The following is a 25,055-nucleotide window of genomic DNA, read 5'->3' on the forward strand; positions in this document are numbered from 1 at the left end:
TTGTGTCGTCAGTCACCACTAACCTAAATCATACCCACATTTTTCTTCTCCTAAGAAGGATGCGAACCTCCCTACTGAACCACGGTGGAGAGTTTCTCATCTCCCTTAGTGTAGTCCAAGAGATGTGGGGTACAGTAAGGAAATGCGTCCTATGCCGTTTCAATTGAGGGTTCTGACTCTACTGTCCAATCTACTGACGACGGTGAGTGTGTAATGTCTTGTATATCTGCTTTCCAGCCGTTAGGTCTGGATTGAGCTGATGCATGCTCGTTTTCGACAATTATACGGAAGTCAAAAGCTTGAACCACATGATCTCTTCTAATAATATGTAAAAAGTAGTCTTGTTACGTAACAAAAGATCAAAACAATATAATATATTTAGCGAGGAAAAATTCCACTGTCGTTTTAAATAGCGCGCGTTGTGTGTGAAATTTTCATGGCATTATGTGGGCTCTTCCGTCAAACTAGAGCTAATTATTACAAGTTATCAATTGTTGTTTCCAACAAACATATTATTATTTTTTTGAAATTTGAAAAAAATTAAGGATAACCTTCGACTGTTATTGGCTGACCAGTCGCACGTTCTCTGTAATTTTTTCGCCGGGATACTATTCAAAATTTTAAGGTTCTGTCGGTGGTACGATTTGTTTGTCCTTCTGAGTCGGTGTCTTACCTGTAAAGTGCTTTTTTTTACGATGGAGAGCATAATCGTTGATTATAACTTTGATTAATCTTGAATGATAGCTTTTATTATTAAAAAAGAACAATATATTGGTGTATTTTAAATGACGTAGCATCGTTGTGCATTGAGTGCACGCTGAACTTTTTTAGACTAGAATTATTGCTGTTCCTTCTAGAAACAATACCCACTTATCCTTAAGAAATTCTGTCACTTTTCATATTTCCTTCACCGCGTTCCCCATGCAGTGATACTGTATTTTATTGGACAAACCAATGCAAATTTAAAGCACAATTTATTCATCCATATGATTACACAACATTTATGCATTACAGCTTGCGTTAGTTCGTGATGAAAACCCTTTTTAGTTCCTGACCCTAAATTCTATCTTTAAATCCCCGTTTTCCCCCATACTCATTCATAACCCTCCTTTGACCCTAGTAAGTAGGTGCGTTGTCTCAAGGTCTCTTCAGCGTCGCTGAAATGTCCATTAATTATAAAGCCACCTCCCATGCTACTAGGTGTAAACGTTATTGAGATGTTTTTGGCTCTAAAGTTCCTCAACGGTTTGATGTGGTTATTATGCAGAACAATTGGTGAGCTGTGTAGGGTTCTCCCTCTAGCATTACGATGGATAATACTCAGTCCTCTGTTTTGCACCACCGTAGATTTCCAGTTTAGTGGTAGATCATATAGTCTATGTTTTTATTTTTTTCCATCTGAAACTGACTCGGAAACCTCTAAAATACCAAAGAACCAAAACAAAATATTCTACGTTCTGATATATTTTTGTCAGTAAATCACAAATCACTAGGAGTTAGTACTGCAGCACTTGCGATTGGCATGTCATTCTGATTCCTTCAAAATGATATTGGACCTTCGTAAGACCGCGACTCTCAAGGATTACTATCGGTTAAATGATTTATCTGTAATAAATGAATTTATACACTCACATCCAGCATTCGGTTTGTCATACTTAATGCTCCATAACAATTAACACTAGTTTGAATAGGAGTTCACTGTTGGTTCTAAGTTCGTCGTGTTCCACTCTGGGGAGCTTAGATAGAAATTCGTTTGTGTCCTGACAGCAGTTTCTTGGGACTAAGGAGAAATTACCGTTGGACTGATTTTAAAATAAAGGTCTTGTTGTGTGCAATGGATTTACCATCTTGCCTCTTGTTTTATAACATGTACTTACGAACACATGTTCATCCTTTGGAATGAGCAAGCCGGTAATGGTTGTGGCGAATTTATTACTTTGAATAAATGCGTAAATAGTTGGTGGTCTTGGGTGTTTTCAAGAGTATACTCAGTCTCACTATGATCGCTGCTACATTTTTTCCATTTCTTTACCACTCACCTTTTTTAAAATCAACCTGTTTGCGAAAATGTTGTAGGTGGACTTGAAATAACGCATATGTCCCAGGTTTTTTGTGTTTGTGCTTGTAAGTTGGGATCTTTGTAATCATATCTCGCTGTCATAGTTTTTTTTCGAACAGATGCACTTAGTGCCAACCTCATCCTTATTCATTGACACAAATGGCGATGATTGTATATTTTATGATTTGACCAATTCAGGCAGAAACCACATTTATCTCTTCGTTCGAGACTTCTAAAGAAATCATTTTCCTGTTGTGTTCGGAAAACACATTGTTATTGCTATTACTAGCGTAACCTATAATTTGTGGCATTTTTATTAGATTTCGTGATATAAATCTTTCTGTGATTTCATTTTAGGTACTTCTGTTGACTTATCTATAGTAAGGTATCGATTATAATGGAAGCTTTCCTTACTGGATTCAAACAAAAGCCCCAAGATGGCAAACGACGCATAAAAAGTCAAAAACACATCCCTTGGGTTGAAAAATAGTTAGTTTTTCTCTATAAAAAGCTAATCGATGTAGTCGACCAAAAACAATAGATGAAGTAGCTTATCAAACAGAAGTTGTTAGCGTTCTTCAAAGGTGTATTGAAGGATCTGATGTACGTCTGTTTTGGCTTTTACATTTTCTGTTTAGTTGCCAAATTTACTGTTTTATGGACCACCAGGAACTGGAAAAACGTCTTTGATTTTGGCTTTAGCTCGTCAACTTTTTGGGTAAGATATTTATTCACATTTCCGATAGGTTGAACTTAGTACTGAACATAGGACCTCCATGGTAGTAATTAGCCTGGTTCTTTATTTCGACATTATTACGCCTCATTATTTTGCTGAGATTAAAAGTTGTAACTAATATGGACATAATTGTTATTGTGGAGTGGTTAAAAGCTAATGCATTGAGTATGTTTTATTTCACTTTTGAGATTTCTAAGAGTTTATGCAATATTCTTGTTACTTTGCTAAATACCAAGTTCTTAAAACCATTTGTTTTATTTCGTTTTTAACTGTTTGGGAAAGTGATTGTGACGATTTTTCTATGATCCACGTAAACCAATAGTGACTGACCAGTTGTAGTCCTTAACATCGATAACTGGAAGATTCGAACAAAAACGAAATAAAATTCATCGCCGTTGCATGGATCAATAGCTATCTGGACTCAGTGGTTAAGTGGATGATGCGTTGGGTTTTTAAAGTGAAGGGCACTGGGTTTGAGTTTCGGAGTAGACGCTAACGTGGATGCAGGCACATCCAACCGACATGTCACAAATAGGATCAGTCATACCTTATGGATTCAACTGCTAATCATTATCCAAACATTTGTTTTAGCTTTACATTGTTAACTGATATGCAATTATTAGTAGTTATCCAGACCAAATACTTCGTATTGTATATCTACAGCATCGGGTTTATGAATCGTTTCCTACCAACCTAATGGTAAGAAAACTTTTTAAATTTCTCGTTAGCGATAGCAATATTAAGATGATAAGAACAAGAGTGATGCTAGTAAAATCACTTACTAGTTTCATTCTTTATGTTCTACCAAATTCTAATCTTCTGAATTCTTCATGTCCCTTTCTTTTTTCTCTTTCCAAATTTATTTCACTGGATTATACTCTTTGAATAACATCTTCAAACCCTAATCTATCCGATTACTGCTTATACTCTTACCGCCTCTATCACTACGGGATTTGAATCGACAACTGCATCTCTGTACTAATGTGGTATGGCAACTTGAACTGATGTACGTACGTACGAAGTTCTACGTTGTTACTGACTGACTGACTTCATCACATAGGTTGTTTACAAAGCGAAGATGTTCACATCAAAATAATAAGCGACTACGGTCATAATTTACACGTAATATTGTCCTAAATGTTCGAGTTCTCTTATCTTTGTGTATTATTTAAGGGTATTAATAAACCAATTATCATGTTGTAAACAAATCACCTTATAATCGTCCAATCTAACTCCAATTTCGATGAACGTGTAAATATGCTATGAACATAAATCTTCCATTTAACTCCGTATATATCTCTATATCACTGAGCCGATATTCAACGGTGTTCATGTCTAACTTCAATCGATTCATGATCTTGCACAACCGTTTTTTTCTTTTCGACATAATCGTATTTTCTCCAAGTCTCAAGTATTTTATCCTTTGTTTTCTCTGATGAACTATCTTCTTTTCTTTTCAAGCCCTTTGTATTCAGAACGTGTTTTAGAATTGAATGCGAGCGATGAACGTGGGATCAGTGTTATTCGAGAAAAAGTGAAGGCTTTTGCTCACATCGCTGTTAGTAGTAGTACTAATAGCTCTGGTTCAAGTTCAACTAATATACCACCATATAAATTAATAATCTTAGATGAAGCTGATTCTATGACAGCACCTGCACAAGTATATTTCCTTTTTTTTCTGTGCGTATTTCAATTCTATATAATTGTATCATTTCCCTGTTTGTTTTCATTCTAATTAGAAACAAACTAATTGATTGGTTAATACTCAATCAAAACAAATACATCGAATTAATGGATAATGTTTAACTGAGTTTGCAGGACCAATTTCGGTTATATAATAATGCATTTCGTACAAGCTTAAGAACGTGTAGCTACACGAACTTATGGGAAATTTACAAAAAAATTGACGAAATATCCTAATTTTAAGAGGTTAAATATGTATTAAAAATTATCAGACGATAACTTGGACCACCACTCAATATTTTAAATGGATCTTTCAGATATATTGCTTAAGGAAATACTATCTCTTACCGGGCTTTTGGTTTTATATCCGAAATGTTTGTAACGATTTTCCAAAAAATATCTGTTGATGTATTATTTGGTTGTATTTCTAATTTTCTTATATTTTCAACTAGTCAATATCAGTCAGTTGTAATCCATGTAGGGTGTGTCACAGATTTGCTACAATTGAAGTTATAATAGTTCATTCTCTAATATGTGTATATTACATAACGCTTATCAGTTTATCTGTCCTCCAATTATTTAGGCTGCTCTACGTCGTACAATGGAGACTGAAATGAGAACTACACGATTTTGTTTAACTTGTAATTATGTTACACGAATTATTGAACCAATCACAAGTCGATGTGCAAAGTTTAGATTTCGTCCATTGGATAATGGAATTGCTCGTGCTCGTTTACGTCACATTGCAGATGCAGAAAATTTATCCATTACTAATGAGGTAGGTTGTACTGAGAATTATATATTGTACCAAAATATAATGTTGAATAAAGCCATTAATAATATATATATATATATGCGTCACAATAAAAATGAGGTTGTAGAGACAGGGAAAGTAAATTGAGTATAATAGGAAATAAGAATAACAACGAATATAAATTAGTGTATGGGAGAGAAATAATAATAATAGTGATAATAGGAGAAAAGGCTCGGTTGGATAAAATACAAACAAAAAGAATTCTTTCAGTTAAGAAATTTACTCACTTTTGTGAATGAAGTTAAAGAAAGTTACAGCAGGATCACCACTGGCTCCTGTTCTGAACCATTTCTGACAAAGTCTCAACCCACTAAATCGCACCGTCTCTAAGACTCCAACCAGGTAGTCGTGAAGGTCTAACTGAAGTCAGTCCTGTACAACTTCCTTTCATACCACGACACCATGTCATACACTGACCACCTCCGCTTTTTCCAACCAGTCCCAATGTCGGCAAATGATGCACGACGTGGCGTTCACTGGAAAATAAGACATGTCCAAGCCATTGAAGTCAATGTTTTAAGATAGTGACACCAATTGAATTATCATCATTGTGCCCGAACACACGATGCCGAACCTCTGCATTATTGATATGGTGTTGCTACTGGATATCAGCAATCCTTCGGAGACAACGAGGATCAAACATGGAGAACCGCTCGATGTCCTTAACTAGAAGAGGCCAGGTTTCACAAGCATGGAGTAAAACTCTTCTCACCGACGCGTTGCAGACCCGACCTTTTACAACCCGATTAACATCATGAAGACACTAAAGATGGCCCAAATTGGCATAAGCCACTCTGGCCTTCACTATACGTGAATCAATCTCATCACTCACGCCACCACCGGCATTTGTGCAGCTACCCAGATACACGAAATTCTTGGCTACTAACTGCCTACTACCAAGAGTAGGTGCAGATACATGTTTCTGTCAGTCTTATAGATGTACTTTGCACTTAGACCGTTCATATCACATGCTTTACCTACGGACACTGATTGCCAATGGATTAAATGCGGACTGCACGATTTGAATACCACTGGACGGTAAGACAATATCACCCACACGCTCAAGGTTAAAAAGTATTTTCCAGTCAACAGATCCACACCAACATTACCTACATCCATCAGAGCTGTTCCCAGAACGTCATCAATGGCAAAGTTGGAGAGGAATGGTGAGATTGGACAACCCTGTCCTCTCAACTATCGAGAGATGTATAACCTGCTCCCCTTTCTGGATATATTAGTTGGTAGAAGAGGTGATGGTCCTATCAAATGTTCTTTATGTAGAAAGCCAACATGGACAAGAAGATTCCTTAGTTTCCATAGTCACCGTTAAGTCCAGCACAATCGTAGGGTTTATAAACGGTTTAGTTACTAGGATCAATCGTATTTACATTGAGGGGAAAGGAAATCTCTTGACCGAAACATTGATGAATATAGGTTAATCATTAAGGTTTATGTACCGATGGAAAAGGAACGTTATGATGAGACCTACTATACTTCTGGTACCCAAACAACTAATCAATATTACCGTACCATTCAGGCGCGAATCATATAGTCTTATGTTGAAATGAATACTTAAATTAACTACTAGTGAGACATTTTACACACCTCAACTCATTATTGAAAAGTTGAGATATTCTGGAGAAAGATTGTGTAACATTCTATTACGTCTATTAATTTACATGTATATGCGGAAACAGGGAGGAACGGTCGTGATCTTCAGGTATGGGTAGTTGGATTCATTTAAATGGTTACAGAAGCCAATGAACTTCGATGGTCATATATTATCACAGGATAAACAAATATCTTCCTCTATTGCAAAACATTTGATTAAGACAGGTTATGATTTTGATACTGAGGTTTATTGAAGCCTTGGATGTGTGCTCAAAAACATTTTGTTCTAAACCTTAGCCTACTCCCTATTAATACTGATTATCCAGTGTGGTTTTCACATTGTTTACTTTATTACTATCTTTATTTCCTCTTGCCTTCAAGTTTGTATAATTAATCTTTTATTTTTCCCTACGTACTATCTTAATAAGTATACGTGTGATCAGTTTACTCAAATATGTCGCATAATTCTGATAACATTTGTTTTCTCATTGGTTTATCCAAATATATACTTCTTTACATTCGGTTTTTCTTAAATCATATCACCTATACTTAATATTCTTTACATATATTGACAATTTCACTACTTCTATTACTCTGGCATTTGTGTTAATAATTCCATTTCGCTGTGCTGATTCGGTGTAGCAACTCGAACTGAATTATATATGTTCCAGGTCCAACGTTCTGCTTGACTAGCTGACTAGATATCTACCCAGATAAATTAAGTCAATAGTTGTTCTCATACACTAAATTCCTTATCGTTTAACAATAAATTATATTTGTAAACAAAAGCGCCCTCATAAAATCCTACCCGATGAGTTCAAGAAATGTAGACAATCTCACATTCAGAACTGATTATCTGCAAACATCGTTTGTATGCTAAATTTCTAACATTGTATATCTTGCGTAGACAATTGTTTATAAATACTTGTACCATTTTGATGATGGTTTTAATAGTTCTCCAGGTTTCAGCTCCGTACAGTAGGACTGTGTTGACGTTCGTATTGAAGATTGTGACTGATATTGGTTGACAGACAGGTGTTTCGAGTTCCATACGTTCTTCAGTTGTAGGAATACTGTCCTTGCTTTGTCAATCATCGCCTTTACGTCTGCATCCGATCCTCCTTGTTCATCGATCATGCTTCCCAGGTAGATCCGATCCAGAGAGGAACTAAAAGCAGCCGCCGAGAAAACCTATTATGCTGCTAAACTGGTTGTAATTGAAAAGTCTAAGCCCATGATTCCAAATAGACCTAGACAACCCACGAATGACTCCATTGCATTTACCAATTTACGTGTTTGTGCGAACATATACATAGGGAGGAGTAATCGAATAAACCAATTAAGGGTTATGGAACATGTGCTAGATGGCTTCAGAACCAGATAATTTCAAATGTTCTGACAAAGGTGGGAAGTAGAAAACCATGTTCATCGATAGCAAAAAACATATAATTGAAACGGGGTATAGAGTTGATATCAATAAAGCTTTTAAAACGTATAGAAATTGTCAAGCACAAGTTCTCAAGTTTATAAAAGCCTTGGTTATTCGTAAATTCAAGCCCCTCTTATGTGTACAAAAAGATTTGTCGTGACCTTGAATTTACCCTAGCTTAGGGTAATGCGACAATTTCCTATTCTTTCTATACGATGTTAATTTTTTCCCTCCCCTTTATTGCTTTGTTTACTTGGACTTTCATTTAATTAAACCTTATTAATTATCATATAAAATATCCTAACAAGTATATGTGTGACCAGATTGTTCGAAATGTTTAATGCAAACACACCACATTTTTCAGATCAATTCCGTATTCTCATTGATCTGTCGAAATTTATAAAAGGAGTTAATTGCTTTAACACTGACCATCATCTGTGTATATTAAATTCAACCTACTCAATAAGACTTCCTTAAAACCTAATCAGTAGTCCTAGTCAGTTGTCCAGTTAATCTAATTCATCTTTCAAATAAAAAAAAACTTTTGTTAGGCTATGAGTTTGATGAATTGCAGGTAATTACCTATCTTATATTTATATATCTCACAATTATAATATTTATTAATTGAAGTAAGGTTTGTGTAGCTGGTTAACAGTTTAATGTCGTTGTACTGAACATATAACTCTAGAATGTATGGATATTTGTTGTAACTCCATATTATGTATTAAATTATTTTTCCTACAATCTTATTATCTTCCTAAAACAATATTGTTATTTAGACATTGGATCATTTACTGTCACTTTGTCATGGTGATTTACGGCAAGGTATCACAATGTTACAGTGTGTTCATCAGTTAATTATATCCGTTGATGATTCCGATGTCGGTTGTCGTTCTTCGATTACCTCAAAAGAATTAGATGAGGCTGCAGCTGTTGTTCCGAGTGATATAATTAAAAATCTTATTAAAACATCAGAAAATGGTAGTTTCGATGATTTACAAATCATTATCAAAGTGAGTTTTTTAGGTATAGACCTGATTTTTATTTTTATTCAATAAATAATATTATTTATGTTAGTGCTGTCGTGTTCTCTCTGCCCGAATAATGTGATTCTTAAATTGTTCATTGTCGTTTTGTTAAACCTGAACAACATCTACATTATTTAAAAGATAGACTGTTGTGGATAGTCTTCAAAATAATTCCTAAGGTTTCGTATATCAATTGTCTTAATAAACGTTACTAAATAAATCCCAACAGTACGTAAATTTCATAAGACAATACAAAGCATCGAATACAGTTTGTTATAGTACAACGCAGATCACTAAGTCACCACCATCAAAAGCTGGTTCGATGGTTAGCCAAATTATTAGGACCAATTCGTAGAAAACTGGCGACCAATAGCTTAAAAGACGCATTTCAGTTTTCTAGAGAAATGGACCAATTGAATATATCAGATAAATACATGGTAACTTTTGATGTGTGTCCATTATTTACAAGTATACTACTAGAAGAAACTATTAATATAATTTGCGAACAGTCTGAGTTACTTCTTTTAATGTGTTTGTTAAATAGTGAATGAATGAAATTAGCCAGTGCTACCGAGTTTGATCCATTTACCCACTGTTTTTAACGATTGTTTATAAATATTGAATGACCCCCAAGAAATTTGTCTTCACTTTTCCATACATGGCTTCAATCAACGACTTTATGGAATGATACCATATCTTTATCTACGAATCTCTACATTTTTTCAAACCAACTATGGTATCCAGTATTGTAAGTTAGGGTAGGCAGTAATTTATCACACAGAGGTTGGGTTGTTTTTTTTTACAGTACTTAAGCTGCTACAATGTAAATTATGAAATAGACGCCTTTCGGTATATCGGCAAATGAATTACTACACTACACGTGAGTTAGAATACATTGCCGTATGAAAAGAGAAGCAAATAGACTTATATAAAAAGTGTTTCTATCTCAAGTCGAGGTGAAAAATGTTATAAAACACCCCTGAACAAGTAGTGATTTAATGACTTTCTATTACAGAAGAAAAATAGTGCATTGAAAGTGAAAATTGAATTAACCAATAATAAAGGATGAAGTATGCAGCGTTTATAATCTATCACTTGCATTCAAATAAATATATCTTCTATCCACCCATTACGATAATTCTGCGTTTGATTTAATGCGATCAGTAACAAATAATGAGTGATAAGTATGGAAAAGAAGAAGAAATGATTAATTTAAAATTGCTAACCGAATATCGTGTTTACATTAATCAGTAAAATGGATCGATGGAAATATGAATAGAGAAATTATCCAAGAGAAGTTTAGTTACTTACAAGTAGTATAATTATATTACATAGATCTCATATGGGTCATCCAGATGTAATCTTACAAGACTGAGAAGTAATGCTTTAAAACACTCTTAATGGACCTAATTGTGAGGACGGTCCACAGTTGAACTCAAGGAAGCTCAAAAAAGCCAAAGATACTCCGTCCAATCATCTTTTAGAAGAACATTCCGGGACTTCGACGTGCGGATTAGATGACTGTAATGATGATTTCGTTGTTACTAAAAAACTATAAATACCTGATAATTTTGTGCCATATTTAACACTGTTGGAATAACATTCTTCTTCACTAGTCTTCTGTCGTCTCGTTTTGCGACTTGGAGGGTTCTGTCGTTCGAGTACTCAAGTAGTACGCGGTATATTAAGAATCTATGCTCTAGATATAACACTAATTTTGTGATATCTTAAAGAACTTGTTAGCAAATAACTTTAAAGATTGATTGTGAAGTCCAACTGATTGCTATTTCACTTGGTACACAATTAAATCCGAACGTGTTTGGGTGATACTGAATAATTTATGGTTGGAATTGAGTTATGATGATACCTTGGTATACGTAATGCATATTCCATCCACATTAGTATGTACACATTTACAAACTCACTAGATGGATATATGTATATATATATACATAATAAATGCTATCTAAGTTTGCTAACGCAAGCCTGTACTTGATTACTAATCTCAATCAATCTTAATCATTATTCCAGCAACGCTCTACTTGAGATCAGTTTATGTTTTGGACGGTGAAAATTGTGAAAATATGCAAAACTCGTTTTTTCTTATTATAAAATCTATTCCCGTAACTAATTTCTTTCGCTAATATTGTTTTTAGAATTTATTATTGGAAGGTTATTCAGCACATCGGACCACTTATCAACTGCACGAACATATAATCAATGACGATAAACTATCCTGTATTCAAAAAGCATCTATTTTGGAATCTCTTGCCGTAAGTACTGTTTAAAAAGTAATTTGCTTTTTCGTATTTAGTCAGCAATCATTCATCGTATTGCATTTAATAATAAAACATGAATATTAGTCTGAAATTTGAATAATCTATTTCACTTCATATTTAAAATACATTTGAAGCTGATAAATCTCAGTGTTAGGACAACGTTCAATAAACAACTAGTTAAGATCATTGTCGATAAAACAAGCTGTTATTCATGTACGGAAAAATTTAGATAGCCCACATTATCTGGCATTTGTGCCAATGTGGTTGACGAAAGCTCATAATTAAACCTCCCAGCTTTTTGGACAAAATTCCATCAAAATATCAGTAATCCTTATGATAAAATTGAGCCTTCTTATAGTTAGATTATTTTTATCATTTCTAAACTAAAAATCTCATCCCATATCATTCAGGTTAAAGGTTATGATGATTCGGGCAACTAATAATTTTTATGTTGAGGACGATAAGTAGACTGTATAGGAAAGAATCAATAGCTTTGTGGTTGGAAGAATTTCCTTTGAAATAATTAGTTGCAGGTTCAAATCATACTTCATCTAGTCTGATTTAAGGAATCGGTTAGTATCAGTAGCCCTTATATAAGGTATGTGGATCAACTAATCCCAACAACCTTATATAGACTGACACTTGTTAAATGAGTTTTGTCTTTCTCTCTGTAATGATTTTAAATAAAGGTTTGAGTCAACCGATCAAACAAGTACATAGCTGTCTGAACTAAGTATTATTTATTTAAACATAAACACTAGTACAAAAAGGCACCAAGCAGATATGCTTCACATCAATCATTCGGTTTATGTGAGAGCTAGAATACTTCCCAGTTGCCCAAACTAAAGCAGGTGGTATTCTTGGGGGCCACACCCTGAGCCTTTGACCTAAAGGTCTGATCCACAAGGTAGCGGAGCAACGTCAGAAGATGCAGTCCTATGGTAGCCGGTGACCAACAATTGGTTCACACACCGTTTGTTCTCTCAGGATACTGAAGCCCGTTTACACCATTGGTTTGGAATCAGGGTTTTCCAACTCCCCTAAGTGGACTCTCCATATCCACCAACCCGGTTAATGCGCCGGACATTCGCTTTTCGTCGTCCTCTCAATTTCGTAAACAACAGTAATGCCACAAGAGGGCTGTGAGTATGACTTCCTTGGCAGTAGTTGTATACACGTGGACATATGAGAGCATTTCGAGAGGTAGAGCTGACTCTCCCCCACCTCCACCGTACCAGGGCATTTGCGGGCAATCAAAGTTATACAATATACCATGGATCTAAAGTTCGCCGGGTTGCAACTGTCAATAATTTTGATCCATTGCAGTATTGTGATCGAATGAGTCCTTTGTTTGAGGTATTCATTTTTTTAACCATTTTGAAGATGTGTATTCATGTCTGTGCCTGTATTTACCAGTGAAAACTGGTTGTGAAATGTGTGTATCTGTAAATGTCGGTGATTGTATTTTTTTGTGCATATGACAGACTAGACCAATCATGATAAAAACATGAACAGGTTGTACTTATGAACTCTGTAGCAGTATTCGTCTTCCTGATAAGATATTTCACAATCCGAAAAATTTTGGCGAACAGAGTTCGAAATTTTCGATAATATGTGAACTGAGCCATGTTAATAGGTGTAGATCTACCTGGTTGGGGTCAGTGTGATTATTGTGACCAATGGCTAGAGACTTTGGGTGACATGGCTCACAATCGTTGCCCTCCTAAGTTTCTAAATTCCTCATAAATTTATCTTCACTAATTTATCTCAAATCGTCTTTTCGATGCCTAATGTTTTCTACCAGCATTAATGATGTTACTACCTCTACTATTTTGGGATTTGCTCCGACAATTTCATCTCATTGTGCTAATGGGATATGGCAACTTAAACTGACGTACATACGCACCAGGTCGTAGGCTGCTTATGATTGACTGTCCTCACATGTGATCTATGCTTAGTGTTTTAACGTCAGACCATGTCACATTTTTCTAGTATTTACGTCACGAAAATATTGGAGTTTTAGTTGACGGTCGGACCCTGTCTTGATATTTAGTCCGTGAATTATGAGGAAGGATAAAATGCTATTGGTACAAATGTTTTTTTGTTGAAAATTGACCTGTTTCCATTGTTAAAAACATGTTTCTATTATTTTAAAGTTTTTATTGTCTTATAAAGTATATATTTGAATGTGCGTGTGTGTATGTGACTGTGATGAAAATGGTGCTGAGTTTCAGTCTGTTCTGTTGACTTTTTTGTCTTCATTGAACGATCATTGAAATGAATATCGGAGCAACATTCTGAGTCACTTTAATTCGTTTAATTTTTTCCTAACATAAATTTTATGTAATGAATTAAAAAAGGTCGATGTCTTCATTCGTTATGTTTTTTTATCTAATATATTTATATATACTGTCACATTTAATGTTTAGTTCATTTGTTTATCCTACTCTTACAGTATATTTCTTAGTGTCATTTTCATATGCTACAAAAACCTTATCCTAGTGTTATTTAACAAGTGTAACTGCAAAGTTGAGTAGATATTTCTGTCAGTTTTTTTTTATAGTTATTAACTACAATTTTCTACCTTTATTTAAGTTGTCATTCGATTAAGTGAGGTGTTTGTTTTCTGTTCGAATAAATTCTATATAGTTTCTTACAAAACATGAAATTCAGAAGAAATTATAGGTATATGTATGTAGTTAAAAAATTATTCAGTTGTCAGGGAGAGAGTTAAGTTGTATATGATATATTTTTCTTTCGTTGAAAACAGTAAAAAATAGGTCTGAAGGCGAAACCGTACTGCTGACTGTACAGAGGTGTGACAGCAGTAAGGTGTTTCCTTCAGACAACCAGCATGACAGCGATGCTGCCTTCCCACAAGGAGGTGTGAGGTTAGAAAAGGTCGACCATAAAAATGCACACCTCGCCTTATCCCACGGATATCCGTCTCCGGCGGTAAGGTCTCAACAAGTACAGAGCTAACACAAAATTACCCATAAAAAGGTCGTATGTGACCGACCTTAGGCAGTTATCCCTTGGGCACTGCGGTCACGCTCTCAGGTCACTAAGACCACCTCTAATCCAATTTCCTTTTCAGGTACCTCCAGAAGAACCCTTCGACGGTGTACCTCAGGCGCACCTCAGAAGTACATAAACCTTGTGAAGGCTCTTTACTCGAATACTACTAGTCGAGTTAGAGCTTATGGCGAACTGTCATCTGCTTTTGCAAACTCAAGTGGTGTCCGTCAAGGCTGTCCACTTTCTCCATTTCTGTTTAACTTCATCATAGACCTACTGAATTCTCGGGCATTGACCTCCTTTCAGGAGATCTACTTGTAGACTTAGAATACGCAGATGACATAGTCCTGTTTGGTGAAGACGATGATAAAATGCAGAGTCTTTTGATAGCACTGAGCAACAATGCCAGAATGTTTAGGATGCGCTTCTCTCCCTCTAAATGCAAGCTGCTGCTCAACGACTGGTCTGCGTCAACACCTGAACTAAGGATAGGGAGTGAAGTAGTCGAACGCGTTAACAACTTCACTTATCTTGGAAGTCTGATCAGCCCTGATGGGTTGGTGTCTGACGAAATCTCAGCACGTATTCGTAAAGCTCGCTTGGCTTTTGCCACCTTACGTCACCTATGGCGAAGGCGAGATATCCGTCTATCAATAAAACGACGAGCATACTGTGCGACAGTTCGTTCTGGTTTACTTTACGGCTGGGAAACATGACCATTAAGAGTAGAAGATACTCGTAAACCACTAGTATTTGATCACAAATGTCTTAGAAATATTGTTCGCATCTGCTGGGGTCACCGAGTAAGTAATAATGAGGTTAAACATAGGGCATTGGGAAGTGATGGTAAATCAGTTGATGAGGTTGTGAATCTTCGTTGACTGAGATGGTTGGGCCACGTGTTACGTAGTAAAGATTGTAGAATTTTCATAGCTTTTTCCACGAACTAATCTTAACTAAAGCATTATCAGAAACCTTGAAGGACTTGAAGTCCATTTCCTTCTAGTATGAGAATCTTCAGCAGTGCTCATTTACGATCCTACACTCGTGAATCGGTCCGAGAACCTTCAGTCTGGCGCGTGAACGCTTAGACTGTAAACCACTGAGTCAGGGTCCATCGGCCTCAATGTTGAACTTCAATTAGACCATGATCTTGCTCAACTCTTCATCTATTGTCTGCGTCGGATAACTGACTCACATCTGATATGGCTGAGCTCCACTGGTTACGGCTTCTCACTACATCTTGAAGCTAGTTGCTAGTAAGCACAAAATTCTTATGAGTATAGGGAGTTTGGTTTAAGACGAAACGATCGTATGTTACTTCCAGGTTTTCAACGATGATCTAGCTGCAATCAGTTCTTGACTTTAACTACTAAAACTAATTATTTTCTAAAAACAATTACAGAATTTATGACCAATTTGACACATACAAAAATCTAACGTATAAAGGATAAGTGATATAATTTAGTTGTTTATAAAGACTAGGATTCATAAAATATTTTAAAGTGACATTTATCACAGCGGATCATAAAAATTATTTTGATTCTTGATCATTTTCAATTTTGTTCAGTCTATAACGAATATTTTATTGACACTGTTTTAGAATTAGAGAACTTACCAACACTGTTTTTAATTGTTATTCTTTTGTTAAAAAAGTTATTTATTTATTTTTTTTGCTAAAAAAAACTGTCTTTAGGTTGCTGATTCTCGACTAATTGATGGAGCTGATGAATATTTACAACTTCTAGCCGTCGGAGGGACTCTACTTAAAACTATCCAATCAAATTAAAAGATGTATTTATCTTTATATAATGCTCTTTTTCTTTTTAAAAAAAGAATTTAACAAGTACTGTATGATGATGAATAAATATTTCAGAAATACTATCACTTATATCTTTAACAATCGGTTTTGTTTAGCTTATAGCTTTTGCACCATGTGATTTGTTTAAGTAATAGAAATTACATGTGTTAACATTTTATAGACAGTTTTCAGGGCAGTACACTACATATTGCTTAGTGATGTTCCGTTATCTGGATTGTATAAACAACATACTTTTTAAAGCATAGTCTGAGTCATTCTATTATAAGCAGCGTTTGGCATGACACATATGCTTCATTTCAATTCCTTACTTCATATCTGCACAGAGAGATAAGATTGCCAAGATAAAATCCCAGAGCTGTAGAAGTAGTAACAATGTCAGCGTCTAGAGGAAGATGAAGAGTGAATCTATTCAGGGTATTGTGACTGATTCTAAGCCATATTACCCAACGTCTCCAACTATTTGTTACAATAATCTGCACCTGTGACCATGGCTGTCTAAAAGTAGATAGAAGCAAGTATAAGCTGCAAAGGTTACCGAAACACTCATCAGATTTACCAGACATGACTAGACTCCAAATATTCGATCCTAGGTAACTTTGGGGAGTGGTGGTGCTAATGTTCGAAATAGAGAAGTGCTAAGAAATGATGACAAAACCTTATCGATTTAGATGTCTAGAACTTGTGATTTAATTACAGAATTGCTATGCGGTTTGACCTGTTAATTTACTAGCGTAGTAGTTGAATAGAAAAAGACTAGGGATGGTCAGAATTAGACATAAAATAGGTCCTTAACAGTTGGTTTTAGCTGTCTAGGGATATTCTTCATACTAGACGCCATCATTGATGCAGTCCCACAAAAATGAGGCTCGTCGGTTACTTATTACTGGTAATTTCTCTTGTTTCCAAATGTGAGAATACAGGCAATTTTGAAATAACTGAAACGAGTAAAATCAGCTAGTTGCAGTATTATTTCCCATTGTGGTGAACTGAAACACAGAATACCAAATAACTGAACGCAGTGTCCAAATTTCACACATGTATGAACGAAATACAACACTCAAGTTACAGACAAGAAGAACGATAGATGGAAATGAATTGTTGAGTGAGTACAACTTAATCAATGACAGAATAGTACAGGAAATTTCAACCATTTTCAGGATACATTTCACTTTACTGAGGCATTTACAATTACACAAACTTAACACTCGAACTTTATATAGTTTTGGTAATGTCTAGTGTCAACCATTCATTCATTTTTCAAGTCAATTACTTTTGTATCTTATACGCTAACGAGCGCTTCCCTCTGTATTATCAAGTGTTGTTTAATATGCTTTCATTCTGACCATTATGATTTTTCAAATATTATAATTGACTTCGTTTCTTAAATGTTCAGCAGTTAAATGATGTAATATGATAATGATCTATGGACAAGGGATATTCACAAAGAAAAACTTCATTGTAATTACTATCAGATTGCCAGTCTAAAATGTTGAAGTACAATAAGTTAGATTCATTCTTCTTTCTAAAAAAGGTAAAAGTATATCTAACTGACGAACTTTAAATGACCCTGAAAAAGTAAAGGCAATCAGGATGCAAGTAATTTGAGTGAGTAGTTCACTACTGATGTGAACAGAGAAACAAGAAGCTATGACAAACTACGGAAGCTATTTTTGGGGACGTTACTTCATTTAATTCAAAGCTTGTAAAAAAAGTAACATTCATTCTTTTCCCTAGTTTATTCTAGACCATAAGCTTTCGCTTGATGTGTGGTTCACTGCCATAGCCTTATCTGTTCCAAAGCTATTGCAATTTAAACACAATCTTTTATTCTCTATTTTCTATCCCAATCCCCAGTTTTGGACGTAATTGTATTTTCCTAATTGTTTGTACATTGTGGTCTTGTTAAACATCTATTTATTCATGTACCTTTTTACACTAATCTGAATCTGAACGAGATCAGAATTGGGAATAAATCGAGTAATGTTCCAGTTATCTCGTCTTCTCTTTCGAGGCCGCTTATCACCCAATCAATTGATAGAATAGTTTTCGTCTCTCTACCCCAAGCAGTTATTCTCACTTCGAATCTACGCATACTAGTATCAAAGTTAAACCACTCAGCTTGTCACATCAAGGTCTTAATCTAGATTGAGACAAGTTATCAGTGGGTAGAAAAATCAAGGACTTAACAACTACATATAAACGAAAACAAGGCTAGAATTAGGAGTTGGAGTCACAGTGGGGAACTGTCTCATAGTTATACTTACACTGATAGTTTTTCGATTTCAAATCTCAAAAACCTTTAAGTTACCTTGGGGAATTCACAAATCACGTGGAAACTTTGTATACATATTAACCACATGTATATCTTACTATTTTCTTCGCGAAAAATTGTCACGTCTTAATAACTATTAGCTCTTATTAAGATATACACTAATCATCACATTTTGAATTCCGTGCAAAATTCCAATAACCGCTATGATGAATCCCACTGATTCATCAGTGAAGTATACTTTCTTCAACGATTAGTTTAAAAAAATACAACAGTATTATTGGGATATAAAAAGAACGACCTCATGGATATATCATCTCCAGTGATCTTTCGCAAACGTGATATATATATATATATATATATATATATATATATATATATATATATATATATATATATATATATATATATGGTGTATGTTACTTATGTTGATAGATATAAGTAGTATGTGGCACCAATCGGAAGTGAAATACCTGCAAACAGAAGATTGAAATGAAAAGAAGTAAGAAAGAAAACTGAGAGCAATCAAAATAATAATAGGAATGAAGGAATAATGGGGTTTGTAAAAGACAACTAATGGAAGATGTGCAAATAATGTATTGAATGTATGATTTTTTTTGTATTTTACTAAAGCACTCTGTAGTTTTTTCAGAAAATAATAAATTGGTCTTCTCTATCTGAGTTCTTTATTCGTTATTGGCAACTTGCAAAAGACAACATTCAGTAATAAAAACAAATTTTATTTGATGAATATACGTATACATGATATATGAAATTATTGTATTGAAGAAGGTAACAATCGACAACAACAGGGTAAAACAGTAATAATAAATAATAATAGTCAATGAATAAATACTTTTACAAATAAACAGTAAGAACAAGTGAATTATTAATTGAAATAGATGAATATCATTACGTCATTGTCATCTATGAATTGATGCCAGATAATACTGCTGCCACTTATACATACAGATAGATAGAAAGAGAACAAAGCACTATCTGTTCATCATTCTGCTGTATTTACTTATTTACAATAATAATAGTAATATATGATTTATGAATTGATTGATTAGGCTAAATGCTCTATGTTGTGGAAAAAAAAGAAAGTCAAATGAGAAACTGATGTAAGTTTACATACATTGAATGATAAATATCACCGGAAAGAAATATAAATATATAGAATGAAGAAGAGTGTACTGTTTCAATGGAGAGAGACGTGATAACTTAAATTAAGAGTATCAAGTTTAAATAAGTCAGCATAAAATATATGTATAGAAATAAATCTGTGTCTATGTGTAGATTCCGGATTGTTATCCAACTAAATAATGTCATCAACAACAATTCTTTAAAGATTCTAATCGTGCAACTAATTTTAGTGCTGGTCCTATTTTCATACCAATCGGTGGTTGAATAAATTGATCTTCAGCTAATAATAATAATGCTTCACCATCTATTTCATTATTTAAAAATGCCGATGCATATGCTCCACAACCAGGTGTACCACGAACAAATGCAACAACATCATCAGGAGTCCATTTATATATTGGACCTTTCGGTGGTGGATTAGGTGTTAATAGTCCAGGTGATGGTGTAATTGTTTGAGATATACCATACATTGCTTGAGCAATACTTGGTGTTCGTTGTTGACATGTAGATTGATTGAATGCAGTGGAAGTTAATCCAGTCATAATCTGTTAAAATAGAATTAAGTAAAAAAAAAGATCAACAAAATACTAATATTAAACTTGAATAACAACCTATGTATGTAACTCTATAATCCTATATACATAATAACTTTTGCCCTATTAATATATAACGTAATGATATCGCTAATTATTGAACAGTGACTTATCAACCAAATCAATGACGCATAAACTCGTACGAGCAGTCTAGAGTCCCTAACGGTCATTCTTACTGCCTAGCCTTGACTGTTGAGTCCAGAACACCAATAGCAGCTTCTACTATACGAATCATTTATTTCAAATATACTGGGTTTATATACAAACCAAACAGACTACATCGCACTACAAAATAGAAAACAACATTTGTGCAAGATCTAGCCAAAAGTGGCTGTGAATGTGAAAGAATGTAGCTAATAGACTGGGCATAACTCAAGAACGGTATAATAATAGTCTATGGGTCAAAATAAAGCTTGTAATAATAGGCACATGAATATGCATAGTTTAGCTTCTTAACAATTATACAATAAAAACATATGGATAGTATTGGTCCATAAATAGATCCAAACAGTTACCATTCAATATTCTCGTCGGGATAGTATATATAATACTTATTATTTGTGTTCATTAAATGTCACTGGGTTTAAGTGTGAATCTGTGTTACTGGGGCAACAGAGTTAAAGATAGTATGAAAAGATGTTTATGTACTACTCTGGCCTTACTTTTTCCTGGGAAAGTTTCCTGAATACAGTCAATCATTCTCACTTTGTATAAAATTTACAAACATAGATATATGATAATTGGCATGTCACATCTACAGTATTTAAATGGTCAATTCGAATTTCTTTAGGATATAAGAACTGTGGTTAATATTTGTATCTACGGTTCACGTTTCGTCTTACTTAAGACTCATCAAACAGATGTACTCCAAGGTTAACGTTCACATTTGGATTCGAATGCAGCAACTTCGTTTCAAATCTTAATGCACTATCTACTTAGCTAATAAATCGAGATAGCAACTCGTTTCACAGTTACATTGTCACATATGGAACATAAATAATCATGTTCACTTATTTTCGAACTATCCGGTAAGAGAAAAATCCTCAAATACTGAACTCCCCAGTATTTCAAACCGAACACATCTTTATTAAATCTAATTCTATTCTTTTATGAATGATGAATATTGAAGAATAAAAGTGGCAAAATAAAACACTTATTCAGTATTTATTAGTTTTCATTTCGTCTTTAAATGGAATTATTATGTAATGAACATTATTCTTGAATTATTCCAGTAATGTAAAAGTAACTTCAATCTTTATTATTAAACACTTGGCACCGATTTTTTTACTGGTTCCCATTACCGTTTATATGATTATATGGTACATAATAGTCTTATTTGAAATAATGAAGAGAATAACGTTTTCACTTACTGATTGCATCTATTGTTTTTACTCTTTTAGTATAATTAATCATAGAAAAAGTGGACCGACATGAAACAGTTGCTCGTAAAACAAAATATGAGTGTTGTAATCAATACAATGGTTAAGGTAAAACACAAGTGACCTACCTACCTACCTACAAATTTGATTTTCCATCAATCTCATTTATTCGTTTAACAAATATTTTGTTCATGAGCATATTATTTTATTAGGAATACACCTATTCTACTGAGCAACTAGTTGTCTTGTCATCTGATATCAATTCAATTTATAGTGAGGGGAAAACGAGTTTTTACAAATAAAAAGTTCTCGTAAACAGCCATCAGTCAGAAGCCATGTATCATTGTATTTTAACTATCGTTCATTTTAGTGAACAACAAACCAAATCTACTTATGAAATTGCAAATCATAAAAACAGTTAAACGTTGGATTATACACTACTAAACTAAAAACAAATAAAAATCATCATGTTGACGGGCAAGATAATTATTTTGTGGAATTAAACACCGCTGAAAAAAGTAATTATGAACTATGATGTCATGTATTGTAAGTTATAATACCTACAGAGGGTAGTTATAAAGTAAAGATTCGATAAGGAAAATAGATATTTTAGTTTTACTTACTCCAGAACTGGACTGGATTTCATTTAATGGTTTGCTAAGCGATATTGAAGATTCAGTGTTCTGATATTGTGAGATCAAGGAATGATGTGAATAACTTTCAATTGATTTACCATCTATGACAGTTGGTTCATTTCCTCCTTTCATATCAGAAGATGATTGTCTATCATTTCGACTAGGAATTGATACAATTGGTGATTGAGTGTAAACCACACTAGCCGAATTACGATTAGCTAAAGACAATATAGTAGAATGGGGATATGATGCTAAAATTCCTTGTGTAGGTTGATGATAATGATTGGTTTTTGATGCTAGAAATGAATAAATGAATTTAAACAAATCATTAATGAATTTTAAGACAACTAATAATTATAGAACATTTTCAAATCAATGCTCCCAATGAATTTTAATGGTCCCCATTTGAAAATAATCTTCACTAACTTGCCTCAACCAAACATTAATTGTAAGCTCATTAACTGGTGACTGACCTCGAGAGATGAACTACCGAAGTTCTAGTGAGAAATAATAAGCTGGTACAATTTAACCAAGTAAAGCAGTGTCTAGTAATCGTCTATCAACGGTACTGGATGATGTCATGCTATGGATAGAAAATTGACTGAATTAGAGAATACGGATCATAGGATTCTAAGAGTGAGGTCTAAGGTTTTGCGTTCTCAATCACTCGCCTGGTTTTAAAGTGAAACAACTGTCCACTGCTTCTTGATCTTTCAGTGGTTTTTCATTTGATGTTAAAAACGGTGACGAAAATGAACTAAAAATCAAACAATAATGTAGTCTAGTACTACCTTGTGTATTAATTATGCAGACAAAAAAGAGGCCGAGGGGGAGGAGAGTCAGCATTCACTCTCGAAATGCTCTCACATGGCCGTGCGTATAAAGCCACTGCCAGGGAAGTCCTGCTCACTGCCTTCTCGAGGTATTACTGTTGTTTACGAAATTGAAAAGAAGAAAAGCGAATGACCGGCTCTTTAACCGGGTTGGTGGATATGGAGGATCCACCTAGGGGATACGGAAAACCCTGATTCCAAACCAAGGGTGCACATGGGCTTCAGAATCCTGAAGAAGCAAATGGCGTGAGAATCAATTGTTGGTCACCGACTATAATGGGACTGCATCTTCTGACGTTGTTCCATGACCTTGAGGCCAAAGGCTCAGGGTGTGGCCCCCAAGAACACCACGTGCTTCGGTTTGGGCAGCCGAGCAGTATCATAGCCGATACACAAATCAAGTGACTTGTGTGGCGCATATGTATTCAGTGCCCCTTTGTAACAATATTTGTGTTCAAATAAATAAATAAATAAATAAAGTCCGAGTAGCAACAGGAATGGAAGGGCGATGGAATTTGTAAGAGACAATTCAAGGAAGGTATGCAAATGGTGTATTCAATGTATTGTTTTCATATTTTACAAATAAAGTGTATGATTTTGTTCAATACAATAGCTTATATAGTCACTCCTCATAGATATCCGATACCCATGATGAGGCGTTAAGAAAATAGAGCTAGCACACAATAAACTACTCATAAGGACGTCATTTATATGACCAGCTACAAGTAGCTATTCCTTTTGACTACGATTCCTCTTTATAATAACCGAGATCACTATTAACCTTCATAGCGCTAACAGTATACAAGGTTCATCCTTACTGTTTCACTGAAATGTACTGCGTTTGAAATCATTTAATTTTGTTATTTACTGATGAGGCAAACAAATGTGAGCTAGAGGAAAGAAGAAAACTTACAGTCATTTTCATCATGAATATCGTTGTACAATTGTTGTTCACTGGATGGTTTACGACGTCGAGTTTCATAATGTAACAACATACAGGGGGAATTAGACGTAACAATTGATCCTGGATGATTCGTATACTTGTCTACAATAGACAGTGATGATGAATTTGACACTTTCAGTGGGTTAATCCAACTACTACCACAGCCACCAACATCTTGAATAGGTAATCTAGATGAAGAAGTAGCTATAAACGCCTCGGATTCACAGTTATCAACAGGTTTTACAGCTGTTGTTTTCAATGATGAGAAAGATGGAGTTGTAGGTGATTTGACATTATTCATTATTCTGTCTTCATAACCATTCATGATGAAAGTCTTAAGTGGTGAATTGGTAGAGCTGACTACACAAGACTGTTGCTGTTTCATAAGAGCTGTTTCAACCACTATCATACCATTTTTCACCTAATGAAATAAAAAGAAACAAAAATAAGAGCATTACATGACACATAAATAAATACGATTATGATCGATAGTATACGTTAAGGTAAGCAATTATTACTATCACTAACAATCTATTTTAGTGTTCAATTGTTCGAGATATAAATAATATGCATAAAAATTTAAAAATACTTGTTTGAGGGATTTAATTGGTTAAACGATCAACTATTCCTTGGTTGAAAAGATTGATAGGTAAGTTCGAAGTATCATTTACCGACCACTTTATTAGTTACTATTGGTACAAATTCGTGCACTTAGTTTTGAGACACACTTAAGGTACGATGGCAAGTGATACTCTTATCATCTAGCTGCTCAAACTCT

At 34.5% G+C, this 25,055-nt stretch overlaps 2 protein-coding genes across 3 annotated transcripts in view; one reads left to right on the plus strand and one right to left on the minus strand.

Moving 5' to 3' along the window:
- Positions 1-425: 425 nt before the first annotated feature.
- On the plus strand, positions 426-16,650 carry RFC4_1 (replication factor C subunit 4). Of its 2 annotated transcripts, XM_051212423.1 has the most exons (9): positions 426-637; positions 2,417-2,548; positions 2,584-2,662; positions 2,698-2,777; positions 4,257-4,455; positions 5,062-5,256; positions 9,112-9,345; positions 11,517-11,633; positions 16,354-16,650. In XM_051212423.1, exons 2-9 carry the CDS (start codon positions 2,457-2,459, stop codon positions 16,444-16,446), a joined length of 1,089 nt encoding a protein of 362 aa, XP_051072608.1. In that variant the 5' UTR covers positions 426-637; positions 2,417-2,456; the 3' UTR covers positions 16,447-16,650. The 2 variants fall into 2 exon arrangements, with proteins under 2 accessions (XP_051072608.1, XP_051072607.1); XM_051212422.1 differs by having other exon boundaries at positions 426-2,548; positions 2,817-4,455.
- Positions 16,651-19,501: 2,851 nt separating this feature from the next.
- The window catches only part of PHC3_3 (polyhomeotic), a 28,474-nt gene continuing 22,920 nt past the window's right edge, over positions 19,502-25,055 (minus strand). Inside the window, exons 12-14 of the mRNA XM_051212424.1 lie at positions 24,248-24,698; positions 22,490-22,797; positions 19,502-20,439 (exon numbers count right to left, since the gene is read on the minus strand). Coding sequence (XP_051072609.1) covers positions 20,080-20,439; positions 22,490-22,797; positions 24,248-24,698 — 1,119 coding nt within the window. The 3' untranslated portion in view covers positions 19,502-20,079. The remainder of the gene's footprint in view (positions 20,440-22,489; positions 22,798-24,247; positions 24,699-25,055) is intronic.

The sequence above is a fragment of the Schistosoma haematobium genome, chromosome ZW (assembly GCF_000699445.3).
Source record: "Schistosoma haematobium chromosome ZW, whole genome shotgun sequence".
Classification (NCBI taxonomy): Eukaryota; Metazoa; Platyhelminthes; class Trematoda; order Strigeidida; family Schistosomatidae; genus Schistosoma; species Schistosoma haematobium.

Coding starts and splice junctions, on each gene's coding strand:
- RFC4_1 (XM_051212423.1), top strand. CDS start 2,457: ATGGAAGCTTTCCTTACTGGATTCAAACAAAAGCCCCAAGATGGCAAA. Junction 5,257..9,111: donor ATTTATCCATTACTAATGAG/GTAGGTTGTACT, acceptor ATTGTTATTTAG/ACATTGGATCATTTACTGTC. Junction 9,346..11,516: donor ATTTACAAATCATTATCAAA/GTGAGTTTTTTA, acceptor TATTGTTTTTAG/AATTTATTATTGGAAGGTTA.